Source organism: Delphinapterus leucas, chromosome 3 (assembly GCF_059928025.1).
Source record: "Delphinapterus leucas isolate spDelLeu-1000000601 "Yukka" chromosome 3, BTC_Dleu_Yukka2, whole genome shotgun sequence".
In the NCBI taxonomy this organism is placed as follows: Eukaryota; Metazoa; Chordata; class Mammalia; order Artiodactyla; family Monodontidae; genus Delphinapterus; species Delphinapterus leucas.
The window spans coordinates 161594775-161612207 of NC_143131.1; the positions used below are offsets into that span (position 1 = coordinate 161594775).

The 17433-nt window shown below is 55.3% G+C and overlaps 2 protein-coding genes and 1 long non-coding RNA gene across 5 annotated transcripts; 2 read left to right on the plus strand and 1 right to left on the minus strand.

The window, feature by feature from the left end:
* Positions 1-1985: 1985 nt before the first annotated feature.
* Positions 1986-9083, plus strand: TRIM17 (tripartite motif containing 17). The gene is given in 8 exon segments (XM_022563340.3): positions 1986-3828; positions 5012-5107; positions 5618-5845; positions 7447-7469; positions 7561-7631; positions 7634-7660; positions 7989-8003; positions 8006-9083. Coding segments are annotated over 8 exon segments (1416 nt in total). The 5' UTR covers positions 1986-3399; the 3' UTR covers positions 8533-9083.
* On the minus strand, positions 8701-10406 carry LOC149749897 (uncharacterized). Its single transcript, XR_016392872.1, has 2 exons — positions 9933-10406; positions 8701-8938 (listed from the first exon to the last, which is right to left on the minus strand). It is a non-coding gene; the product is annotated as an uncharacterized LOC149749897 (long non-coding RNA).
* Positions 9605-16765, plus strand: TRIM11 (tripartite motif containing 11). 3 transcript variants are annotated; one of them, XM_022563338.3, is made up of 6 exons: positions 9605-10313; positions 12830-12925; positions 13228-13455; positions 14374-14396; positions 14483-14583; positions 15154-16765. In XM_022563338.3, the coding sequence occupies exons 1-6, from the start codon at positions 9906-9908 to the stop codon at positions 15699-15701; spliced, it is 1404 nt and encodes a 467-aa protein (XP_022419046.2). In that variant the 5' UTR covers positions 9605-9905; the 3' UTR covers positions 15702-16765. The 3 variants fall into 3 exon arrangements, with proteins under 3 accessions (XP_022419046.2, XP_022419047.2, XP_022419045.2); XM_022563337.3 differs by having other exon boundaries at positions 9606-10313; positions 13225-13455; XM_022563339.3 differs by lacking the exon at positions 12830-12925 and having other exon boundaries at positions 13225-13455.
* The last annotated feature ends 668 nt before the right edge of the window (positions 16766-17433 follow it).

The following is a 17433-nucleotide window of genomic DNA, read 5'->3' on the forward strand; positions in this document are numbered from 1 at the left end:
CTTCCACGTTGGAAAGAGAATAGGGGGTGTTGTGGGGAAGAAGCTGCCTCTGGGAGGATGCATGCTTTGTGCTATTACCTGGACCATTTGGGTCCATGTGTCCTTCTGAGCAAGTGGCATGGTGTCACAGCCAGTAGTAGAACCTCATAAGGGACCAGCAGCCTCCCCACTGGGCCTCCAACAAGCTGCACAGATGATGCTGGGCCATAATCCGCACTCTCCCTGCCTCAAATTCTCAACAGTGACCAAAGGCTCTCCAGCCCTGTTGCAGGCTTAACAGTCTTTCCAGTTCTTCAAAACTTTGCTTCTGCAGTACCTGCAACCACACCCACAGCTGTACACGATATTCTCGGCAAAGACGTGAGTCTGAATCTGATCACCGTTAGTTCTCTACTTCTGCTGCACATTAATATTGGGGAAATATAATACACAACAAAATCTGCTCCCAACCCAGAAAACCTCTCCATAAAGAGAGAAGAGAAAAAAAAATTTTTTTGGTTATTGAATGAGCATTCAATCAGAACATGACGCTGATCACAAGCAATAGCTGAAGGGACTTCAGAGCTGGAAGGGAACCTCATCCTTTCCTGTGGCTAAGTGGATACAACCTATCACTTTCATGTCTTCACAGTAATGTTGCTAATTTTCTCCTACAATTATGATCAAAGGTGATTTGAAGTCAGATGGCAAGTGAGGCCCATCTCCTCTCAGGCCTCTGGGAAATGATTACATTTCAGACATGCTCCTGGGTCCTTGAATCATTCCTGATATGTGAGATGGGCCAAGAGGCTTATTTAGCCCGTAAAAAGATTTACACACATTTGAAAAGGACAGAGGAAGAAATGTTTTAAAAATTCTGTGATTCTATTTTCTAAATTGAAAGAAATCGTCAGCCCAGAATCACCTTACATGCAGAGGAGGTTCAGGAACTTCCAGGGAATTCGAATTAGCAACCAGTATTCCTTCATTCAACAAGCTGCCTGGCCCCCACCCCCATTCACTGCCCTGGCACACACAGGACAGAACCTTGAACCAGCAGACTCCATCCTAGAGACGTTAAAGAAACAAGAAACACACCTCAGCCAGCCACGCCTGAGCGGGGAGAGCGTAGCTGCGGGGCCTCCTACGGACCAGCGACCCCCTTCATCTCCCCCAAAGGGGTGCCTGACCCCTGCTGCCTCTTCCGTCCTCACGTCCCTGCTAACACGGGATCCGCCCCCTGCCTCCCCACCGGTCTTCGCCCCCACCACGGACAAGGCTCCCATCCCCATCTACCTCTTCCCCTCCCCTCTTGGCTACCAAACCCCCTGCCCTGCTCCCTCTCCCTCCCCACCCCCACCTCTGTGCCGGCTCCTAGCCCATCAGGAGGATCCTGCCTCCATCCCCAGGCTGCTGACAACCTCTCGTCAAGGTAAACCTCCCCGCCCCGCACCCTGATAACGGGCCCCGCCCCTCGGCCCCCGGCTCCTGCTGCCGCCACAAAGCCCCACAGCCCTGGCGCCCTTGCATCCCCGCCCGGATGGTCTCCATCGCGCAAACGCAGGCTTTCCTGGGCCGCGTTTGCAGGCGTGGCTGTGGGGTCCAGGCGAGGTGCAGCGTGCACCCCTTTCCCCCGTGAGTACCAGCCCCTTGAGGGAGCAGGCAGGTGGTCACCCTGTGGACGCTGAAGCTTAGGTTGGGACCCCGTGCACCCCCTGCCCTTAGTAGACTGGCCGTCCCAGCTTTGAAGGTGGTTGTAACTTGGGAGGAGCCAATTATTTTAGCCCTACATTTACAGAGGAACATTCTGGGGTCAAAGGAGGCCCGTCCACCGTCACTGACCCTAAAACCTGAGCTTGGATAGCTTCCCCCAAAACCTGAGCCGGAGCTTGAGCCCCAGCCCACCAGACTGCCCTACTCTCACCCAGCTTCTGTTGGGTGGACAGCGGTTGGGCCTAAGGGCAGCTGAAAGCAGAGAGACTGACCCCAAAGGCTCTTCACAGAGACAGCTCCAGGCAAAGTGAACCAATGTCAGGGACTCACGAATCTGCGGAATCCAGCCGCCATCGTTTCAGATTGTACAAAAGGGAACCTGGATGGTGCTTGTAATTCAGAAATGATGTTTTCAAATCCAGTCTCTAACTCAGCCCTAACAACTACCCAGTGAAGTGCACAGGGGAAGATTTGGATCTCCACTGGATAAGGTCATGGGTATTCCAACCCCAGAGTGTGTGTGTGTATGTGTGTCTGTGTGTTCAAGTGTGTACACGTGTGTAGGTGCCTCTGCATGTGCTTTTGTGTATATGTGCCTGTGTGTGAACATGCGTGCATACATGTGTACGTGTGTTTGTGTGCAGTGTGTGTTTGTGTGCATGTGTGCATGCAGTAGCCTTCCTTTGTCTTTTCTGCACAGCACCTTGTCAAGGAAAACCAGAGCTGGATGGTATTTAGAGGGGTAAAAACAGATTTTATTCAGGACTATTGAAATAGGAAGAAAGAGATCAGCATAGAACCTGGGGTTCTATATAGAACCCCATGTGAAGCTCAGTTCTCAATACAGCATGGGCCAGTGGGGATGTATAGCCAAGGAGTAGGGTGGGGGTAAGTTATGGGAAATTATTAAGAGGACACATCTTAGTATCAGGGGTGGGGGTGTGTGTCTGGTTAAACCCACCTAGTGGGATTCTTGCTAAACTCGAACAATGCAGAGACAAACATGGAAGCCCAAGGCCTGGCTGGAAAGTTCAGGGAGGCTGAGCTAGAGTTTGGTTAAAGAGCGAACCTTCGTCAACCCCGCTCCCTAATGGAAGAGAGAGTGTTGTTCCTCTAAAACTCCCTTTTTCCTTAGTTCTGCGGGTGTTCTGTTAAAGAGAAACATGATGCTTGTTAAAACCGTACGCAAGACGTTATTTAAGACTATTGCAATTGCAGAGGGAGATGGGGGGTCATCTCTGATTGTAGCCAAGACAGCTGGGGATCTGTAGCCAAGGAGCAGGGTGATGGGGTTCAGTGATGGAAAATCACTAAGAGGCGCCATGAGGAGGGGGCTTCTTGCTAAACTGGCCTAACAGGATTCTTGCCCAAGGAGGGTCAGGGACATGTGTTCATTAAAGGTGGGAATGAGGAACTAGATCAGATATTATGGTGGGAGTACTGTGAAATTCTCGCTGAAACTGGGTGGGGCCGGCTAAAGACAGGCCTACAGCTCAGCGGAAGCTGACTGGGGTTTGGTGAAGGAGAGGGTCTTTGTCAGCTTCCAAGGAGGCATTTGTGCCTCTTATTGAAGATAAGTCAGGGTACCCTAACAACCCCGTGTTCAGACTCCGTCTGCAAAAGGATGCTGAGAGAGTACTATGGAGCGCCCAGACAGAGCTCCAGACAGAGGATGTGGCAGGACACTCCGTTCCTTCCCCAGGAGCCATGGATGCTGTGGAACTTGCCAGAAAATTGCAGGAGGAGGCCACTTGCTCCATCTGTCTCGACTACCTCACAGAACTCGTGATGACCACCTGCAGTCACAATTTCTGCCGAGAGTGCATCCGGCTGACCTGGGAGAAGGCCAAAGGCCAGAGAACGAGGAAAAAGTGTAAGGGCTCCTTTCCCTGCCCCGAGTGCCGCAAGCTATCCCCCCAGAGGAACCTGCGGCCCAACCGTCTGCTGACCAAGGTGGCCGAGATGGCGCAGCAGCACCCCAGCCTACAGAGCAGGGACCTGTGCCAGGTGCACCAGGAGCTGCTCAAACTCTTTTGTGAGGACGACCAGAGTCCCATCTGCGTCATCTGCAGGGAGTCCCAGGAACACCGGCCCCACAGGGTGGTCCCTATTGAGGAGGCTGTGCAGGAATACAAGGTGGGCCTGGGCTGGGGGCCAGGGCAGGGAGGTCCAAGTGTCCCCACACTCCCACGACAAAACAGGCTGGTGGCCAGGCCATCGTGGTGTCACCTCTAATTATGCAGGAGTTCAGACTGACAAAGTCCCCACATGGGCCTGTCCACATTCCCTGGTCTTTGTGCAGCCATCTGTGTGGGGAGGCCAGGCAACCCTCTGTTAGGTAAGAGGAGGGGAGCCTTCCTCCTCCACCTACTTGAGGCTCTTTGGCTGGGGGCCCATAAATTAGATTGAGCAAAGACAAATCAAAGAGAAAGGCAAACCGTTTACTAACACATGCGTGTGATGCGAGTCACTTGGGAGAAACTGCAGCAACAGTAAAAAAGGATCAGTTAGAACTTGGGCTTATCTAGAATCTTAACAAAGAATAATACATTTGGAGAAAAGCAACAAGACAAAGGCAAAGGTTTCAGCCTCCCAAGGGTGGCAGACTATGGGGAAAGTGTCTCAGTCTGCTTGGGCCGCTGTAACAGAATACCACAGACTGGGTGGCTTATAAGCAGAAATTTATTACTCACAGTTGGAGGCTGGAAGTCCAAGATCAGGGCACCAGCACAGTCAGGTGAGAGCCCCTTACTGGTTCATACATGGCCAACTTCTCACTGTGTCCTCACATGGAAGAAGGGGCAAGGGGGCTCTCTGGGGTAACTTTTATAATGGCACTAATCTCATTCATGTGGGCTCCACCCTCATGACCTCATCACCTCCCAAAGGCCCCACCTCTACCATCACATCGTGGGTTAAGGCTTCAATATATGAATTTGGCGGGGAGGGACACAAACATTCAGAGCATAGCAGAAAGTAAATATATAGGGGGAAATCAAAGGAAGATAAAGGTTATTAGTGCAGGTCCATCTTAACACCAACTTCCATCTTCTTCATGGGCATAAAACATTCCCAGCAAGGTGCTTTTGCTCAGGTAATGGGAGCCCCTGGAAGGCATCTTTCTGCATCTGTTCTCAGTTGCCTCCTGCTCAAAATAGTCCTCATGCCAAAGGGGCAGATTTTGAGGTGGCATATTTCCATCCCCTTCACCCCATTAGGATGGTCTTTGGGGTGGATGCAGCTTCAGAGGGCACCATCTAGATGTGGGGCATGCAGGGGGCCCACTGACCCCAAATCCCATGGTTTGGGTGCCCCACAGTTGAAGTTGGAGGAGAACATGGGATAGCTGCGAGAGGAAATGATGGAGACCGGGAAGTTGCAAGCCAAGGAGGAACAGACCTTGGCCGAATGGCAGGTAGGTGCTGGGGACCACGCTCAGCAGCTGAGCAGGGTGGGGAAGGCCCAGCCAGGCCCCAAAGCATCCACAGGGTCTCCTGAACCTGTGGAACCCCTTGAGGTAGGAATCACTGTCCCGTGTGGATGTGAACGTGGGACCCCAGAAAGGCAATGATTTCCCAGGTCACAGAATTCCTGCCAAACCAGGGCTGAGAACAGTGCCCTCAGCACAGACTGGCCATTTCAGAGATGCAGGGAGCAAGGGCACACGGATGCTTGGAAGTTGCCATTTGGGGCTCAGAGTAAAATTATGCTACAGTGACAGTGCAGGGGGCCTCTGTGTGGCCCCTGGCCTGCCAGGTTTGCTGGTTTTCTGTGGGTCACTGGGATTCAGAGATGTGCCATTGTCCCCAGAGCAGCCCTTCCAAGCTGGTGGGTTTGGTTGGTGGGTGGGGTCTGAAAGCAGGCACTTGGGGTGGTGGGGCCCTGAGCGGTACCTCACCTAGGACCCCCACCACTACCACCACAGAAGAAGGTGAAGGAGCGGAGGGAGCGCATCGTGGTTGAGTTTGAGAAGATGGGCCTCCTCCTGATGGAGGAGAAGCGGCGCCTCCTCCAGGCTCTGAAGGAGGAGGAGGAGACAGTGGCAAAGCTGCAGAAGAGCATGGCCTCACTGGACCAGCAGAGTCACTCCTTGAAGATGCTGCTACTGCAGCTGGAGGACAGGAATGAGTGCACACCGCTCCAGATGCTGCAGGTGAGGTGGGCACACCTGTTCACCTGGCTGGGGGTGGGGGGTGGGGGCATGAGCTCTGGCTCAGGTGTGGTTAGGGTGGGCTGACCTGTGGCAACAGATTCAGGCCAACGGAAAAGGCTCCGTCTCAGCTCAGGCTGCATAACAAATACCACAGACTGGGTGGTTTAAACAACAGACATTTATTGTTCACATTCCTGGAGGCTGGAAGTCTGAGCTCAAGTGGGCAGAGCTGGTCTCTCCTGAGGCTTCTCTCCTTGGCTTTTAGACAGCCATCTTCTCCCTGTGTCCTCACATGGTCGTCCCTCTGTGTCTGTGCCCTGATAGCTTCTTCTTATAAGGACATCATCAGATTGGATTACAGCCCACCTTAATGACCTGATATTATCTTAATCACATCTTTAAGACCCTATCTCCAAATACAGTCACATGCTGAGGTGCTGGGGGTTAGGGCTCCACAACAGATGAATTTCGGGAGGGGCCAATTCAGTCTATGACAGGCTCCAATCCTAGAGACCTGTGTTCATTCCCTTCATAGCCTAGGGATGTGGCCTGAGGGCAGCTGTTGTCCACAGTGATGCAGGGCACAGACACACTGGCCCAGACAGGTGCCCATGACTTCTCAGGCAAGAGCAAGTCACATGATCACACCTGCCAGCTATGGAAATGGGGAGAAGGTGCAGCTGGCCTGCCAGGGATAGGCCTGCACACAGAGGCCCTGGAAGGGGCAATTATGTTGGCCAAAAAGTGGGTAACTGGCTCATCAAGTGTGCAGAGTGATGGAATCCATAGCAAAAAAATACATTTCACACTGTGAGCCATTATACACACATTCACAGGAATGTGTTTACACAAGTGAAGCAAATGCCACATGCAGGGTATCTATATCTCCCAGTGTGCCTGGGTCAATCCAGTTTTATGCCTGTTATCCTGGCATCCTGTGGGTTTTGTCCCCAATAAGTGTCCTGGTGTAGACAATACTATACACTCGCTCTACCTTTGGGGGAATACTTTGTCTTCTATCAAAGAGCAAGCTGTGGGCTTCCCTGGTGGCGCAGTGGTTGAGAGTCCGCCTGCCGATGCAGGGGACATGGGTTCGTGCCCCGGTCCAGGAAGATCTCACATGCCACGGAACGGCTAGGCCCGTGAGCCATGGCCGCTGAGCCTGTGTGTCCGGAGCCTGTGCTCCGCAACAGGAGAGGCCACAACAATGAGAAGCCCACGTACCGCCAAAAAAAAAAAAAAAAAAAAGAGCAAGCTGTTTGCAACCCACTAAACTGACTCCTGACCCACTCAAGGCCCAAGGCCCACAGGGTGAAAACACCATTTGGTCTCCCATGCCTTCATGGTCCATCATGAGCAGGACAGCTTCCCTGTGTCCTCATTCATTGTGATGGGTAGCAGGAGGCTTGGGTAAGTCAGATACCTTACCGTGTACAGCCAAAAGACAGGGTTACACTCTGGGAACTGCAAACAGGGCCATGGGAAAACATCATAAAGCCCTTCTAGCCCATATTGGCCAAATGTCGACACAGGTTGCTCAACTCCACAGATCCCTCATGAGACCTTGCCAATCTCTCTTCCTCCTTCCGTGCCTTTTGAAGGATGTGAAGGACCTCCTGGGCAGGTACGTAGCCACCTGCGGTGGAGGAGGTGATGGGTGCAAGGAGGACTGCAAGTGGGGCCAGAGGGGACAGTGAGACCTGTGTCCACTGGAGGAAGAACAGCCTGAGCGTGCAGTACCCAGAGACCACCCCCACCATGCTGAAGACCGTCTGTAGGGTGCCGGGCAGATAGAGGTGCTCAAGAGTTTCCAAGGTAAGTAGTGGGGGCCCAGGTGCTCTTGGCAGTGCCCCACCCTGCTCCTAGCCACTCAAGGCAAGGGCCACCAATGGGGAGCGGGTCTCAACCACACTACCTAATGCTCAAATGGTTCCCCAGCCCCATCTCCTTGGCACCACCAATATCCACAGTTGGGGTATGGGATCATGCAGCAACTCCAGGTTCACAGCTGAACTCAGCCAAAGGGAGGCCTGGGTGGGGGTTAGGATGAATGGGGGATTATTTGGCCCCTGCTAGGGCCTCACCCTCCCTACCCTGACCGTGAAAGGTCCCTCTCTCCCCTCCACTCCGGGTCTGTCTCCAGGGGATGTGGTGCCCGACCCCTCACGGCATACCCCTACCCCCTCTTATATGAGAGCCGCCAGAGGCGCTACCTGAGCACCCCGATGGATGGCACACCCCATGGCAAGGACAGGTTCCTAGCCTACCCCTGTGCAGTGGGCCAAGAGACCTTCTCCTCAGGGAGGCACTACTGGGAGGTGGGCATGAACCTCACTGGTGATGCACTGTGGGTCCTGGGCATGTGCAGGGACAACGTGAGCCGGAGGGGCAGGGTCCCCAAGTGCCCAGAAAATGGGTTCTGGGTGGTGCAGCTATGCAAGGGAAAGAGGTATGCACCTGCCATGTCTGCCCTGACACCCGTCACACTGACTGAGCCCCCCAGCCACATGGGCATCTTCCTGGATTTCGAGGCCGGAGAGGTGTCCTTCTACAACGTGAACAATGGGTCCCACCCGCATACCTACTCCCAGCCCGCCTTCTCTGGCCCCCTGCAACCCTTCTTCCGCCTTGGGGCCCCCAAATCGGGCCAGATGGTCATCTCTACAGTGACCCTATGGGTGAAGTGACAGCGGCGCAAGGAGGGGGAGCCTGGGCAGCCGTGGTTTCTCCAGAAGGTGATGTGGTCCAGCTCAGCAAGGCCCACCTGCCCAGCTTATCTGGCATGAGGCATCTGAGAGCCATCGGCTGTGCAGGGTGGTTTCACAAAGCGGAAATATAATCATGATTAAAGCAGCTAAACATTAAGAGGCTATATTTACAGATGCTTCATAGAAAAGAAAACTTCCATAGTGGGTCCGTTTCTAAAAACATATGTACCAGGCACAGCGTGGTGCAGTGTTCTTTAGCCATGTCCCTCACTCTCCACTTGAGATGTTACATTCATTGGCTCCTCCATGGTTCAGGTTTTTATATGTAGAGCCAAGTCCTCAAATATCTACCTTCTTTGTCCTCCACAAATTCCATATTTGGGTCCTTCACAGGGGGAAAATGAAAAAGTGAAGAGATTTTTCAAGCTGAAATCCTAAAAGCCTCAGAGCTCCCCACCTCCATCCCTTCTACCCAGGGAAGTTGCAGGGGCAAAATTCAGAGTGAGGATCAGAGAGGGTCCTTTCTTTTCACTCCCTCTCCACCACCCACCCCACCACCTCCCCCTGAGCCCCGCCGTTGCAGACGCATTAACAGCCAGGTAACAGTTGCCAGAAACCTAGAATTCTGGTCAATGTACTCGTACCCCAACAAGGCCAAAGTCCCTGCGGGCCAAGCCCGTCACCCAATAAGTTCTGACCGTTCCCAGACCGGGGACGCGCGAAGACACCCAGGAGCGCACGGGGAACGATTTGGGGCCCACGACACAGCCACAGCTTGCCCTTGTCCTCGCGATCTCTGTGCTTCGCGGACAGCCCAGTGACCGTGCGGGGCACCCCGCTGGCCCCGGCCCCTGCACCCCACCTTTCCCCAGGCCCGACGGAGAGGCCAGACCGTGCAACACCGCAACAGCCCAGAGGCAGCAGCGCAGGCGGCGGCGGCGACGCAAGGTCAGCGGGTGAGCAACCTCCAATTCTGTCCGGCCCGCGGGCCGCGTGACAGGCCACGGCCAATCCGGAGCTAAAGTGGGTTGCTCCAAAGGAAAAAACAAGAAAACCCCAGCTGCTTCCTACTTCCGTCCCCGCTTCGACTCCTCTTCCTCCCTGCGTACGGTATTCCTAGGCCCTACGTTCCCGGAGCCTCTGCAGTCCCGGAGCCGTATATTCCGCATCCCAGGAGTCGCGCAGCCTTGGACCCCGGAGCCCTTGCGCTCCGAAGCTCCCGAGTCCCCTGGTGCCCTGCACCTCGCGTCCCCGGAGACCCCACGTCCTTGCGCGCTCCCCATAGTCCCGGCAGCGGCCGGCCACCGCCCGACCCGGCGGACCACACTGCCCTCCTCCGTTCCACCGGTGCCATGGCCGCCCCGGACCTGTCCACCAACCTCCAAGAGGAGGCCACCTGCGCCATCTGCCTCGACTACTTTACGGATCCGGTGATGACCGACTGCGGCCACAACTTCTGCCGCGAGTGCATCCGGCGCTGCTGGGGCCAGCCCGAGGGCCCGTACGCGTGCCCCGAGTGCCGCGAGCTGTCCCCGCAGAGGAACCTGCGACCCAACCGACCGCTCGCCAAGATGGCCGAGATGGCGCGGCGCCTGCACCCTCCGTCACCCGTCCCACAGGGCGTGTGCGCCGCGCACCGCGAGCCACTGGCCGCCTTCTGCGGCGACGAGCTGCGCCTGCTGTGCGCGGCCTGCGAGCGCTCAGGGGAGCACTGGACGCACCGAGTGCGTCCGCTGCAGGACGCGGCCGACGATCTCAAGGTGTGGGCAGGTCCAGGCGGAGCACGGCCTAGCAGGGCGTCGCTGCGGGTTGGGGGGACGTGGCTTGGGCCTGGGGGGTTGGGGGCCCCATCCTGGCCCAGGTTGTGGGCTCGGGTCCCAACCTGGTCCGGGTCTCGGGGGTGTGTAGGGGGGTGTAGCCTGTCCCAAACGGCACCCTAGAGGGACTGGGGCACCGCCCACCAGTGAGGCGCTGGCCTGGGGACCTGGTCGTGGGGAGGGGGAGTGCTTTCTGAAGTCTAGGTCCCACAGAACCGGTGGGAGGGCTGCCTGGGGCGGGGACTGGGCAGGTTTGACTGACCTTTGGCAGGGATGGAGCCGGGAGAGGAGAAAGTGGGAAGGGAACCTCAGAGGTGGCTGGTCCCAGGTGGACGTGCACGGATGAGAACTCTGAGCCTTCAGAGGGTTGTGGGCAGGGCAGGCCAGGGCCGTGGGGCCGACGCCAGTCCTGAAGTTCTGGTGAGAAGAGATGGGAAGGCAGCCAGGAAGCCGCTGCAGAGCCCCAGGCAGGGATCAATGCAGGGACAGAGCCATTGCCCCAGGAGGCGGACGCCAGGGCCCACCAGGCTTTCCCAGTAGGATACTCTGCCAGCTGACAAGCCAGGGCTCAGCCCTGCTTTGAGCCCAGGCTGAGATGCCTTGTTTCTCTGTTCTGGAAATGCATTTCCTTAAAATCCAAATGAACACCAGCACTCCTTTCTCTGCTAAGAGCCTCAGGGCAAACACTTACCTGGCTCACCTGGCCAGCTGCCTACTACATTCCTGCAGGTGGGTTTGCTTCTGAAACCGAAGGTATTGGGTGGCATCTTTCAAACTTTTTGACTGTGGTTTGCATTTTGCTTTATGGCCAGTAGTGTCTCTCTGCTGAGGTGCATCAAGTACATGCTTTAGTCAACGTTAGAATCAGTACTCTGTCACTATCATAGAGCAAGCCTCTGGGACAACAGAATAAACCTATACCTGATCCACATCACTGGGCTTATCCTGACACAATTCTTGTGGTTTTCTTCTCACTTTGAGGTATAACATGCATACAGGAACACCCCCTCCATTACATCAGTCTAGCAGATTTGCACTTCTGTCACTGAGTACCCCAATCAGGGTGTGGAAAGTGACCAAAAGAGCAGAGAATGACCAGCAGCTCTCTAGAGGCCTCTCCCAGCTGACCTGATAAAGTCTCATGTGGTAGCACTTAATCCTGTCTATCATAGGGGAGGAAAAGTGTTTTCTTCTACAGTGTCATGTTCTATGACTGAGGCTTGCAAATTAAAGTGACAAAAGAGATCAACAGGTGAAGGGACATATACTTTTAATAGTCTTTTAAATTGTACATGGCACAAGGGTTTCACAGAAAAGTGAGAAACTCAAGTGGTTAGACTCGGGCTTATAGTCCATTTTAACAAAGGATGATAAATTGTGGAAAAGCAACTAGACAAGCAACTAGAAAGGGGATTTGGGCTTCTAGGGCCAATAAATTGTGGGAAAGGAACAAGGAAGTATATTGAGGGGAAGTAATGGAACATCAGGGTTATTTGACTAAGGTTTGTTTAGGTAGACTTATCTCAGTGTCAACAACTTGTCTCTGGGTGGTGACTGTTCCCCTTCCTGGTACTGGGTAGGAATCGTTCTCATGGAAAACGTATGCCCTGCGTTTCGGCAAAAGGGAGGAGAGCAGAGAGCTCTTCCTGCATCTGCTGTTTCTCAGTCACCTCAGCTCTAAATAATCTTGATGCCATAGTGGCGTGTGTTGGGATGGCGTGACCCTTCACTGTATTGGTGCTTACTTTGTCTTAATGCTGGAGAAGATGCCCCAGCAAACTGCTCTTACCTGCCATCAGTGGGCTGTGGCTGGTATTTGCACAGCCTGGGAGTGCTGGCTCTATAAAGCGCAACCTCCCAGGGCCCTGGTGCATCTAGAACATGGATGGAGGGAATAGTGGAATCCCCACCAGCGCTGCTGTCACTCTTGTGATGGTCCTTCAGATCCTCCTGCATCTCGGGCCTCCTGGCTTTCCCAGGTGCCAAGTGTGTCGTAAACAGGGTTGAAGTGTGGGTTGAAGTAAATGTTAGGTATAGGCCTGAAATCAGGACCAAGGAGCCGGATACAAATGTGCCCATCCTGTGGCTCGTTGCAGTTAGCTGAAACCCAGCAAGCCCAGTTCAGGCAGAGAGACACGAAGGGGTTTGGAAGAAAGACGGTGGTGATGCAGTGGGAAGTTGGGTTGTGGGAAGGTTGCCCTGAGATTGGGGGGGGGGGTGGGAACAACAGAAGAAAGGATATTCAGGCAAGGGGAAGTAGCTGGTTAGGGCAGTGGTGGGAGGGATCTCCTGGCAAATTTGAGTTTGCTCCACCTGTCATGTCCCAGGCCCAGTTTTCCACAACTAGTCCCGGCCAGCTGAGTTCAGGCTTAGCTGGGGTTGGGCAGGTGGGAGCAGGTATAAGGCCCAGCCTGGAGGCCTGGCCTGGCCGGGGTCACTCTGGGCTCACCTCCCTGTAGGGCAAGTTGGAGAAGTCCCTGGAGCATCTGCGGAAGCAAATGGAGGATGCACTGCTGTTCCAGGCCCAGGCGGAGGAGACCTGCTCCTTGTGGCAGGCAGGTGGCCAGGCACCCAATGTGGGTGGGGGCAGGGGGCATGAGGGCCCCCACCACAGGACGCCACTGTTCACATTCAGCCTCATGCTTCTGGGCAGCACCCCTGCCCCAGACCCCATGTATAACCCACCTCAGGGTGGGTTTGGGGGTTGGGAGTGGGGGTCAGGGAGGACCAGGCACGTGGGGCCCTGGGTGTATTGGTTCGGGGACCGGGGAGGGATGGACGTGGGGGAGCCCGGGTTGGGGGTTAAGGTGGCTGCAGGTCCTCGGCCCTCAGCTGTCCTCCCTGCCGCCCACAGAAGATGGTGGAGACCCAGCGGCAGAATGTGCTGACGGAGTTTGAGAGGCTGCGCCGTCTGCTGGGGGAGGAGGAGCAGCGGCTGCTGCAGAGGCTGGAGGAGGAAGAGCTGGAGGTGCTGCCCCCCTTGCGGGAGAGCGTGGCCCGGCTCGGACAGCAGAGTGCCCAGCTGGCCGAGCTCATCACTGAGCTGGAGGGGCGCTGCCAGCTACCAGCACTGGGGCTGTTGCAGGTGAGCGGGCACCCATTCCTGGGGGTGGGCATGTGGGGGGCGTCAAGGGAAGGCCAGGCATGGGAATGGAGAGCAGGAAAGTGGAGGAAGCATTGTGCAAAGCAGGCTGACTGACTGGTGCTTGATTGGACCTCTCGGGTCCTCACCAGCTGGTCTCCTTCCTATGAAACACAGGGAGTGGACACCGCTGCTGAACTGCACGAACTGCTGTTAGCGCTTGTCTGGGAGCCCTAATGGGGACAGGCCAGTGGGTCACCACCCAGCTCTCTGAAGGTTTGGGCCCACTGTGCTGAGAGAAAAAGCCAGCAGGTCTCCCATAGGGATTCCTGCATGGGCCCAGTGCTACCCCTGAGAATCTGCTCAGCTCCTGGCCCCTGCAATTTGTGCCCGCAGGTGGGAGCCAAGGATCCTGCATGTGCAGCCCAGGGGGCTTCCTGTGGGAGGTGACCCTCCTTGGAGCCTCAGAGCTGAGTGGGCTTTCAGGGACCAGTAAGAGGCTCCCAGTTGCCATCCTGGGGCTAAAATTTAGTCCTTTGGCCTTTGCTGAGCCATCAGGTGATCTTAAGTCTGGGAAGCAGGAAGAATCCCGGACAAGTGTGTGGCGGGGATTGAGGGAAGTCAGCAGAAGTGGCCTATGGTCAGTAAAGTGGTGGGAGGGCTAGGCAGGCAGCTAGGAGGTGAGAGGGAGCAGCCCTCAAGGATGAGTGAATGTTGCTGGAGAAGCTGCAGGAAGCAGAGGTTCTGAAAGGAGGACGGGTTGGCCCAGGAAGTGAGATAAGAACCACAGGTTTATGTGAAATGCAGTTTGGCGTCTCAGCTGAGATGTCCCAGTGTGGGAGTGGTGTCAGCTGGCCTGGCTGCATTTCATGCCCTTCACCTGGGGGATGGGTGCTGATGCAGTGTGTGTCTCTCCCACAGGATATCAGGGACACCCTGCGCAGGTAGGAGCTTCGGACTCTCCCCAGGGAAGGTGGGCAGGGTTCAAGGTGGGCCCACTGCAGGGGTGACACCTCCACTGCCCCTCCAGAGTCCAGGACGTGAAGCTGCAGCCTCCTGAGGTGGTGCCCATGGAGATGAGGACGGTGTGCAGGGTCCCAGGGCTGGTGGAGGCCTTGCGGAGGTTCCGAGGTGAGTGTTGTGCAGAGACCGGGGGGATCCCACGCGCTGTCTCCAGACCAGAGGAAGTGCCAGTCCTGAGCTTTTGCTGGTGGGCTGCGGGTCTGTGGTAGGAACAACACGCAGGCTCCCAGTTCATGGATGAGAAACTAGGAGGGATCAGGGCTATTGGGCAGAAGATAGCAGCTAAGGGAAGGCCAGGTCCAGGCTTTTCACTGATGCATTTAGGAAAAATAGAGGTGGGAACACCTTCCTAGGGTCATCCAGGTGCCAGAGCACCCGTGTGGACCCCAGGTTTGTGGAGTCTGGGATGAAAGCTGCCCTAGAACACACACACACTTCTCTCTGGGGACTAAAAGAATGGACACGGAAAGCACTCAGGGTTTCCTTCTGTGCTCTAAGGGGCATGAATCACAAGGAAGCATGGACTGCTTTCTAGAACGTCCAAGATACAACTAGAAGTGGTTAGGGAATCTTTTCAAGTGAGAAGGCGTGTGGTCAGTTTGTGGGCAGTCACAAACTGCAAGGTTGTATGGGTCTGGGGCAGACAGCTTCGAGGGTTGACCACTGTTCTGTCTGCAGGGGACATGACCCTGGATCCTGACACCGCCAACCCTGAGCTGGTACTGTCAGAGGACAGGAGGAGCGTGCGGCGGGGGGACCTGCGGCAGGCCCTGCCCGACAGCCCTGAGCGGTTCGACCCCGGGCCTTGTGTGCTGGGCCGGGAGTCCTTGACCTCGGGCCGCCACTACTGGGAGGTGGAGGTCGGGGAGCGGGCCAGCTGGGCCCTGGGCGTCTGCAGAGAGAATGCCAACCGCAAGGAGAAGGGCGAGCTGTTCGCTGGTAACGGGTTCTGGATCCTGGTGTTCCTGGGGAGCTACTACAACTCCTCCGAGCGGGCTTTTGCCCCTCTCCGAGACCCACCCCGGCGCGTGGGCATCTTTCTGGACTACGAGGCTGGACATCTGTCCTTCTACAGTGCCAACGATGGGTCGCTCTTGTATACCTTTCCTGAGACGCCCTTCTCGGGGACCCTGCGGGCCCTCTTCTCACCTCTGTCCAGCAGCCCAACCCCTATGACCATCTGCAGGCCGAAAGGTGGGCCTGGGGACATGCTGGCTCCCCAGTGAGCAGGCCTCTCATAGCCCCTTGTCCTGCCTTCCGAGTCTGCGAGACACTTGAAAAACCTGAGAAGAGGGTGCTTGTCCTGTGAGCTATGGAAAAACACTCATAATGCCACTCGGATACGTGTAGCAAACTGATCTCTGTCACTGCCACTCCCAGGAAGCCATGTGAGTGTGTGCGGGCTGGGCTGTCCCTCGGGGGACTCTCCAAGGTCATCAGGTGCTGAGACCCCATTCACCAGTGCATCACACACAGTCCTTTGCAGAGCCCTGAGCCTAGGGCCCTGGTAGCTCTGGTTCCAGGAGCCTCACCAACCTGCCCCACCCAGCCTCAGTCTGGGGTGAGACACCAGGGCCTGCAGAACTCTCAGGCTGCAGTCTGAGCACCCCCTCAAACCCTGGGGCCACACCTCGAGAAAGCTGCTGTCTTGTGAGACTGCTGGCCAAGAGGTGGCTCCAAGCCCACAAGCCTGTCTTGGGGTCTGGTCTAAACTGGTGGGGGGGGGTGGTGTCTGGATGTAGTTGCCTCAGATTAACTGGGGTGCAGCAGAGTCCTCAGGTGACAGGTGATGTGGGAAAGGCCACAGGGAGGGAACTGGGAGCAAGTCACTGAATAAAGTGGTTGATTAACTAGGACACACAGATGCCCTCAAATCCCCCTGAACGTGGCCCACTCAGGGCTTCTGGAAAAAGCTTCTTCCCTGGTTCCCAGTGCAGAGGTTCAGTTCTGGGAGGTCTGAGGGCCTGGAGGTGAGTGTGGGGCTCAGAAATGACACCTCACTGTTTCCATCTGAGCGGCACTGAGAAGAGCAAGCTGGCGTTGCCCTCTCAAATGCCTCTTCAGTGGCCCGTGGCATGGTCCCTGAACTCAGAACCCAGAGTCTCCTGCCTGGGGGAGCGGGGGAGGCCACAGAGAGCCCTGGCTTACAAAGTCCAGGGTTCGTTTTTGCTTTAAGCTTTGACGCTTCTTCACCTTTCTCAAGAAGGTGTGATGCGGCGTCTCTGCACCCCTAGATTTTTATTAATTGTAAGGACCATTCTCACAGTAAATAAATAAACAGTTGTCTGTAGTCCCCTTAACTTTAAGGTTGGGGGGTGGGAAAATCCTCCAGAGGGCCCACCCTCTGGGAGGGGATACAGAAACAAGATGCTCACTGGTAAAGTCGGGGATGCAGCTGCTGCCCACACAAGCACAGCAACTCCCAGGTATGGTCTCGATGTTCTTTGGCTCAACACGTGTGTTCATGTCACGCAGGGACTGTGGGCATTTTTTTCCTTTTTTTCAGATAACCTGATAAACATTTCCCATGTTCCTCTGTGTTCAATAGCCAGTACTTTTTCGTTTACTTGATTATTTATTCATTCTCCCATTCTTGGGCTTTTTTGTTATTGTTACTATGTATACACCACTTTTGAATATCTTGAACAACAGTTCCTTCAAATTATGTACACAGGGGGAAGTATTTTCTCAGTTGAGTCAGGAGTCTGGCCATGTTTTTGGCTGGGGAATTATTACCATAAGATTTCCCAAGGAACGGGGCCCACTGCTTCGCTTCCTATTGAGAATCTGAGCATAGTGTTTGGTTGCTGCCTGCAGCAAGATTTGGACTTTAAGGTTTGGGACTTCCACAATGGCCACTGGAAACCTAGCCTGTGGGGCAGCCTCGTGAGTTTAATAAATGAGCACACAGCTGCCCCGAGGACACCAAGACGCCTCTGGCTGTGGCCTTAGAACAAA